An 8,953-nucleotide genomic window follows, 5' to 3' on the forward strand; every position below is an offset into this window, starting at 1 on the left:
ATTTCTCTGTTTGCGCTCGCAAAACTCGTTGTTAAGGAAGGGGGCCAGAAAGCGGCTGCAATCCGGTCAGAAATCGAAAGCCCAAAGAATGAGTTCTGTACGGCGGGTGAGACTGAAGGAGTTTGGTGGCGTATGCGGATCCTCCGTCTTGCACCTGACTCCTCCCAAGCCTTGCAAAGATGTGTACTTTGGACCGTTTTCTGTTTCCCGGCAAGTGCTTTCAGAATGCAAAAGGCTATGTAACATCCGAAGCAGCCGTCTGATTCCAGCAAGCAGCAGAAATGTTCAGGTTGCACTAAGTACATAATGTCCTTCTCAGTTACCTCGCCTGAGGAGAAGACAAAGGGGCAGCAGAAGGGCGGGAAGAAACCAGTCTTCCTCACCCTTACTAGCTAGTCTTCCTTTCTCTCAGTTCTTTGCTGCCATCTGCTGGATGAAACATGGACAAACATTTGTGTTGTGTATGCTACCTCTCTGCTCAGCACAGTTTAATGCAGGGGTGACAAACATAAGGCCTGTGGCCGGATCCAGCCCCTTGAGATCTCTTATCCGGCCCACGAGCCAGCGGAGAAAGCCATCCCCCCAGTCTCGATCTGGGCTGGCACGGCATGGCCCGTCCCAACCAAGTGACATTTATGTCATATTCGGCCCCTTGTAACAAATGAGTTCGACACCCCTGGTTAAATGCCTTTGTTCCCCAAAGCTTTCCTGTGACTTAAATGGCTCTTCCACCAGAAGAAGGGCCACAGGTTAAAGGAAGGCTCCATACGCTGGGGGAAAGCTCCCAACTTTGATGATGGGATTAATAGGATGCACGCCACCCTGCCTTACAAATTAGATGGTTATCTTTGAGGCATGTGTAATTCGGTATGTCTCGTCCTTTTTGAAGTGGGACCCATTCTGCCTTTAGGATATGCTTGTAAAATAATAACTAAAATGCAAGGATCTCACTTCACCCCCCCCCATTGTAATAATTGTAAGAGAATAATAAATATGGCCGGATATTTATGAGCGTGACAGTCATTCCCGTCAGCCCGCGGAATGCATGAGGCACATGGCTCCCTGCCTTTACTAGCCTGCCTACCTGCTTCCATCCCTGCATATATTTCTCCTTAGCCCCCTCCCTCTTCATTCACAATTATGGAGGCCCTCTCAGCTTTTGGAATATTTGCCCAGTCTTTCCAAAAGAGGGTCTCTCTCTTGTTTGTTGACTTTGCTGTTGGTCACCTCTTTGCTGTGTAAATTTTGGGGTCTAAAGGACGGAGGCCTTTCAAAAGGTGAGATATCTAACTCAGACTAAATATATGGGGTTGTATCTGGGCAAGACTTGAAAGGACTACTGATGACAGTGAAAACAGAAAGTGCCAAAGCAGTATTACAACTGACCATCAAAAAGGCAAAAGTACTGAGGAATTATACAACTTGAGATACCAGGCCTTCCCCAGTGAATCCCGCCTGGACACATGGACGCATGAAGCTGCCTTACACTAAATCAGACCCTTGGTCCATCAAAGTCAGTATTGTCTACTCAGGCTGAGATCTTCACATCACCTATTTGCCTAGTCCCTTTACATGGAGATGCCGGGGATTGAACCTGGGACCTTCTGCATTCCAAGCAGAGGCTCTACCACTAAGCCACGGCCCCTGGATGCTGTGTGCGTAAGGCACTCAATTATAAGCGTCAGACATTTGAATTACTCTCACAACACACACACCCATGGAAACGTGTCCAATTTTACCGGGTGCTTATTGTAACAGGCGACAATCTGCTTCAAGGAGCATCACAAACTCTTGTCTAATGAAAACTAATGTAGTCAACAGATGTTTGGAGATGGAGTTCTGGTTTTATGGCTTTTGGGAAAAAAATAATTATAGTTCATTAGGCAAGCCAAAGACGGGCATCTTGGTTAGTGACCATCAGCAATATACAAATAGTAATTACAGCTGCAGCCTCTTCACAACCCAGCCGCAGCACAAATGAGAAGGTTCCACCATGCCACCCCAACAGAGCCAGCCGGTTGTGATGGCCAGCTGCCTTCTCAGCTCCCCATTCACCCCATTCACCCCGTCACACCTTCCGGCAGCTGTGGCCGAGTTGATTTTAGTTATGATGTGGGTTGCAGGGGATCAGTAAGGCTCTGTTGACAAGTCACTGTGCTGGATTGTGTGCTGCTGTTACAGAGGATGTCTGGGGAGTTAGAATGGGAATCTGAGGTAATTTCTACTGTTTCCCCTCCCCTTCTCCTGGAATGATTCACACCAACATTTTCTTTTCACAACAAAAAAATAAGGGGTGAAAATGCATGGGAGATTTTGCCTTGGATTTGCCACTCTTTAAATGCACATTTCCCCCAGCCAACTTCTCAGAACTCAAAAATAACCCCCCTTGCAGAGTTTTGAGAATTCAGATGGGGAAATGTGCATCTAGAGAGCAGCAAATCCAAAGCAAAACCTCCCATGCGTTTTCGCCCAAGGTTATTGTCTCATCTTTAGAAGGGTTCAATGCTTAGTGTTTTAGTGAGAGAGATTTATTATTATGGCATTAGCCAGAAAAGATAAAAAACCTTGTCAATAAAGCCCATTACATGATAAAACACTGTCTTTGTAAAAAATACAGATAAAATTATATCAATTAAAATTAACCTTATTAACACTAGTAACCTTTTCCGAGCGGATTTTAATTGCTGCAGAACAATATTTGGCTTCCTGTAAATAACACTGAGAGTCTCCCTCCCGTAAGAGGAATTTCATTTTCTCTTCCTCCGGACTGGATTCCATTGTGTTAATGAGAGGAAGAATTAGCTTCTAACGGATTCCCTCGTAATAGATTTATACCTTCCATTTCACCTGACCTGCAGGGGCATCCCCACTCAGATCTTGATAACTTCCTAGTGGTTTGGTGGATAAGGCAACAAATGTAATACGTTGTTGGTTATTTACAGCAAGGGACAGCAGAACTCTGCTTGAAAACAATTATGGTTTCACACACCCACAGCTTAACCGAGAGAGTGTTTGTCAGAGAGAATGAGTTATTTCATTTGGAACTCCTCCTTAAACCCAAGAATCTCAGCCTATTGAAATAGGATTAGCTTGTCTCTTGGGGTTAGGGTTGCCAGCCCTTTGCTGGAGGTGGGGGATCCCCTAGGCGCCACCTCCACCATCACCAATCAGCTGGCCAGCGGTAAGGGGCCTACCAGCAGTGGAGCAGATCTAGGCCGTTGTCGCCAGCAGTGCAGTGACAATACTTCCAGCATGTACCAGAAGTGACATCATCGTGTTGCGACAACGCTCTGGTATTTGCTCAAAAACTCTATGGTAGAAGCTATTTTTTACCATAGAGTTCTTGCCCAAATACCAGAGTGTCACTACGATTATATTGCTTCTGGTGGATGCTGAAAGTGATTTCACCATGTTTGCAGCTGTGTGGCCTAGGCCACCCTCCCACTTCTGGGAAGTCCAGCCCCCTCTAAGCCCTGCCCCCTACCGGTTGCCAGGATGGACCTGGCACCCCTACTTGGGATATTTCCCTCAATCTCCTCACAAGTCCCTAACCTACTATTCCCCCTGGTAACACAGAATACCTGCTCTATTCCTGCCTCTTTATCCTGAGCCCTATATACCTTTCTTTTCCATCACTTGGGGAAGCCTAAGTAACTAACTATTCAGAAGACAGTTTCCCCTGGTTCTCTGTTGCTTCCCCAAGCCCCACCTGAGATGGACAGACTTTCCCTCCTCTTAACTCCCCCCCCCCAGGTTCCACAGCATCTCATTGGCTGATGTCGCTTAGTATCTGCCTACTCCACCTGAGGGCAGGGATTGGCTTGGGGTGCCTGGAGGGCAGAACTAGAGGCTGTCTGTCACATCAGTAAAGATGTTCCACAGTAGGAATCCACTACAAAGAAACTCATGCTCCTTTGTTACACCTGGGTCCTCAGACAATGTGTGTGTGGAAGATGCCATCAGGTCACAGCTGACTTATGGTGACCCCATATGGGGTTTTCCAGGGAGGAGACTAACAGAGGCTGTTTGCCATTGCCTTCCTCTGCAGAGCGCCCCTGGGATTCTTTGGTGGCCTCCCATGCAATTACTAGTCAGGCCCAACCCTGCTTACCTTCTGAGATCTGACGAGATCAGGCTAGCCTGGGCAATCCAGGTCAGGGTCCTCAGACAGTAGGGGACCCCAAAGAAAAGTCTCCTTTGAGAGGCAGATGGGATGAAATGTTCCTTTGAGAATATACTGATTATAACAGCCACATCGTTTTTTCTTAATTACATGGCATATAGGGCTGATTTCTCCAGCTGCTGAAGAACATTAATATTTGTTGCAAGGCTTAAGAGATTTTGCAAAACACTTGGAGAAGGTTGGTGCACCCTTTATTCTTAAGGGAAGAGTCTTCCTCTTTGGCCTGTGGCTTCCCTGTATCTCATAGGTCCACATCCAGGGAGCAGTCAGTAGGCACCCACAGCAGTGCAATGTGGCCGACCAGCCTCATTTCAACCAAGTAGATATCTGGTGTGGGAGGGAAGGCGGCATGGTAAAGCCCAATCTCGTCGGATCAGCCATGGTTAGTATTCGGATGGGAACCACCAAGGAATTCCAGGGTTGCTATGCAGAGGAAGGCACTGGCAAACCACCTCTGAAAGTCTCTTGCCATGAAAACCCTACACGGTCACCATAAGTCAGCTGTGACTTGAAGGCACACACACACATACACACATCTGGTGTAATATGAAAAGCACAGAGTAAGTACACAGAACAAAGTCCTCTGTATAAAACATAGCAGGATGTAAGATTTTTCTAATTATCAAATGCATGCTGAGATGTTGTCAGTATTGGAGCCTCTCAGATATCCTCATGTTGGCCTCTGTTGTTTCAGAAACCCAAGAAGCCAAAGGCGGCAGAGACCGTTGTGAAATCCAGTGTTGTCGAAGGTAAGGCGATTGTCACGAGGAGCTGCAACAAAGCCTCTTTCTAGGTGCCGTTTCAGAGGGCAGCTGAGATGGTCTGCAGCAGAAGGGCTAGATTCAAGTCCAGAAGTGCCTTAGAGACCAACAAGAGTTTCAGGGTATAAGCTTTCAAGAGGCCAAGCTTCCTTATCAGTTAAAAGTAGGGATGGAGATCCTTGAGCCCTTATATCCCAGTCTGAAGGTCAGGGAGGGGTGTTGCAAAGAAAGGAACCAGGCTACAAAGGTAATCCGGCTTGATTAGAGCAGGGAAGAAATGCCTATGGGCAGAAAATTAGCATCTTTAGTGAGATAAGAATCCTGTCCCTATTCAGACCTAGGGGTCCATTCTCTGAATTTGTGAATGAACTCACATTCAGCAGTCTCAAGTTGTAATCTTTTCAGGTTGCTGATTTGGCTCCTACCGGCTTTCCCACCCAATTTTTCCCAGTTCCGTTCCTCGCTGCAGCCTTTGTCTTACCTTGCTTTTGTCCATGTGAGTCCCCACATCCTGCACATAGCATTTTTGGTGATCAAAAGAGGGATTGGTTCCCTCCTCCCTCTATCAACCTTATTCCCTCGAATGCAACAACTGCAGAACTGTTTTTCAGTTGAGTTGAAGAGGGTCCAAGCACCGTTCCTCCAAACTGTGCTTCTGTTGCAGTGTAGGTTCACATTCCCTTGCAAATAGTCAACCGTATTGCGCTGCTTTTTAAAAACAAATGATTTCCCCCCACCCCGTCCGAAGCCAGCACAACTCGCTTGTTGCTGTTCAGAAGTGATAAGAACCTATTGCCTAGTATCTGTGGTTTCACCGTCTTTGGTGACATCGCTCTCCGTCCGCATGCCTGTGCCTTTGGGGGTTACCACACTTTATATTCCCAGTGATGTATTAAGAGTTTGAAAATGTTATAAATAACATCGCTTTAAAAGGGTTTTTGGATACCACGGCTTATAAATGGTTGGAAGACGTCTTCACAGCTAAAGGGGCCAAACAAAGTGCGAACAGTATTTTTTGTAACGTTTTCAAACTCTTAATACGTCGGTGGGAATACATAGAAAGTGCGAACAGTATTTTTTATAACATTTTCAAACTCTTAATACATCGCTGGGAATACAAGTGCGGTAACCCCCATTGATTTATTTTAAAAGCTGCTTTCAGAGCCTTTGGGCAGAAAAGCAGGATATCCATTTCAGTAATAATATTGGGGGGGGGGGGCGGCGTGCCTGTGATACATGAGCTTTGCCACTGATTTTAATAGGATGCAGCTTGCTTCTTTATCTTTAATCTCCTGCCACATACCCCTTCTGTCCTTTACTTTTTTAAAAAAAGATTCACCTGGACCATCGACAGCAAATACAGGAAAGGACGCCACAACCATTATTTCTGGAGAAAAGAGGAACATTGCCTTCTGCAAGGGTACAGGTTAGTATATACTTCCCAAACACAGTGTCATAAACCCTACATCCCATAACAATGTGAACAATCCTTTGTATAACACTTGGGGTCAAATATACGTCCAGGAAACTTTGTCCAGGAATCTACTTGGAGCTGGTACAGACCGAGGGTTGCACCCTGCCCACCTTTTTGGCTTAACTTCACCCAGTTTTCCTCTTCACTGCAGCCCTCGTCTCACATGGCTTTTGTCCCTCCCTGTACTATGAAGTCCCAGTACTACATTGCTCATTCAATATTATTGCAGAGCTTGAGAAGCTGCAGAAAAGAGCAACCAAAATGATCAGAGCCAACTGCCCTATGAGGAACGGTTAAAACGCTTAAGTCTGTTTAGCTTGGAAAAAAGGTGGTTAAGGGGAGATATGATCGAGGTCTATAAAGTTATGCATGGTATGGAGAGAGTGGACAGGGAGAAGCTTTTCTCCCTCTCTCATAATACTAGAACTTGGGGTCATCTGCTGAAGCTGTAGGGGGAGAGATTCAAAACAGATAAAAAGAAGTATTTCTTCACACAACGCATAGTTAAATGGTGGAACCCCCTGCCCAGGATGTGGTGATGGCTGCCAACTTGGAAGACTTTAAGATGGGAGTGGACATGTTCATGGAGGAGAGGGCTATTCATGGCTACTAGTCAAAATGGATATTAGTCATCATGCATACCTATTCTCTCCAGGATCAGATGAGCATGCCTATTCTATTAGGTACTGTGGTACACAGGCAGGACAATGCTTCTGCAGTTGTCTTGTTTGTGGGCTTCCTAGAGGCACCTAGTTGGCCATTGTGTGAACTGACTATTGGACTTGATGGCCTTGGTCTGATCCAGCATGGCCTTTCTTATGTTCTCACATTCTTAATGTTTCTTCATAGTGATTGTATTGACCCACACTGTACTTGTTAGATGTCTCTTCACATGGACTGTTATTTGTTTACTTTATTTATAGTCCACTTTTCTCACTGAGACTGAAAGTGGATTTACATAGTTCAAATCAATGAGTCCCATGAAACCGACAAGTCCCTTTTTGGTAGTCAAAGGAGACAAAGACGCCCTCCTTTTTTCCACCAAGGGAAAACCTGGCTGGATCCAGTCCGTAACACAACACATTCCTTAGCCAAGATTAAAGGGTCAGAGTGGGCCATAGGGTTACGGCTGCCACCCTCTCCCTTCTTAGGCATCACACAGAGACACACAAACACTACACCCTTCTCCTGCTAGCTTTAACTGTGGCAAACTTGGTACTAGCCATAACTATAGCTGACACTAACCAGGTTCCATTTTTAAGCCAACTTGGAAAGTTTCATTGTAGATCATGAACCCTATAGTTCCCTTGTTCCAGGAACCATTCGAATTTCCACAGTTATTACTTGAACACATGAACACATGGAGCTTATACTGAATCAGACCCTTGGTCCATCATAGTCAGTATTGTTTACTCAGCAGCTCTCCAGGGTCTCAGGCAGAGGTCTTTCACATCACCTACTTGCCTAGTCCCTTTAACTGGAGATGCTGGGGATTGAACCTGGGACCTTCTGCATGCCAAGCGGATGCTCTACCACTGAGCCACGGCCCGTCCCCAATCACTTTTGTTGGATGTCCATGCTGAATATGCACAAAAATTGAAATGTAAGAAGATACATCTAAGTTCAATTTTGGGATCTGCTTGGTTCTTATATGAGTAAATTATGTATGGTCTTTGTATATTTTTGTTTTAAAAAATCGATTATTACTTATGTTAAGATTGCAACAGTCTTTGCAACGTGAACCTATCTTAGGGCCTATCCAAATTAGCCCTAAAATGTAGTCTTATCTGTGTCATCTGTCTGCATATGCGTGCAGTTTGACCACTGACTCACATTTGCCATTTGTTTTTTTGTGTTTTTTTTTCTGCAGCAGTTGAAGAAAGCACGTTGTCTTCATCTGGAAAAGGCAGCAAAAATGCATCTGGGCCCCTCAAGCGATCTGCTACAAATAAGGAAGAGAAATCAGAAGCATACAAGTCTATTTTTACTTCCCACAGCTCGGCCAAACGCTCCAAGGAACAGTCTTCCAATTGGATTACTCACACAGCTTACTATTTCTGAAGCAGTCCAGTCCGTGATTCCTAGCAAGTCCTGCTTTCCCCCTGACAAGGAAGGTCTTTGTAATCTAGTTTTGTGCAGCTTGCCAAGGGATCTGTAAATTCAAAAGTAGCTGATGTGGATAAGAAATAAAACATTATTCAGACTGGCTTTGCTTGTTTTCAGAAGAGGCTATTTGAAGCGGCAGTCTTTAAGCACCTATTACCCTTTCTCATGACTGACGTATTCATTCAATGATTTTACTTGGCCCTGCTTTGTTTTCATAATTGGGGCACGCGCATCATATTAGTACAGAAACAGAAGACGGGATTCCTGCACCCAGGTTGTGTAGCCACCACCCAATATCACTACAGCCCTGTTTGTGTTGGAAATTGTAGGCCGGAGACCCAGAAAAGTAAGATAGGGGTCCAGCTACATACGGACACCCTTCTTGCCCAGTTTTTCTTCAAAACTAGCAATCTGAGAAGGTTCCAACAA

The 8,953-nt window shown here is 45.3% G+C and overlaps 1 protein-coding gene across 2 annotated transcripts in view; it reads left to right on the forward strand.

Moving 5' to 3' along the window:
• RTF2 (replication termination factor 2) overlaps window positions 1-8,510 on the forward strand; it is a 73,356-nt gene extending 64,846 nt beyond the window's left edge. Inside the window, exons 7-9 of one of the 2 annotated variants that reach the window (XM_056844979.1) lie at window positions 4,878-4,932; window positions 6,278-6,370; window positions 8,289-8,510. In XM_056844979.1, coding sequence (XP_056700957.1) covers window positions 4,878-4,932; window positions 6,278-6,370; window positions 8,289-8,479 — 339 coding nt within the window. In that variant the 3' untranslated portion in view covers window positions 8,480-8,510. The remainder of the gene's footprint in view (window positions 1-4,877; window positions 4,933-6,277; window positions 6,371-8,288) is intronic. The other variant, XM_056844980.1, reaches the window with a different exon arrangement.
• Window positions 8,511-8,953: the final 443 nt, after the last annotated feature.

The sequence above is a fragment of the Euleptes europaea genome, chromosome 2, assembly GCF_029931775.1.
Source record: "Euleptes europaea isolate rEulEur1 chromosome 2, rEulEur1.hap1, whole genome shotgun sequence".
Taxonomy (NCBI): domain Eukaryota; kingdom Metazoa; phylum Chordata; class Lepidosauria; order Squamata; family Sphaerodactylidae; genus Euleptes; species Euleptes europaea.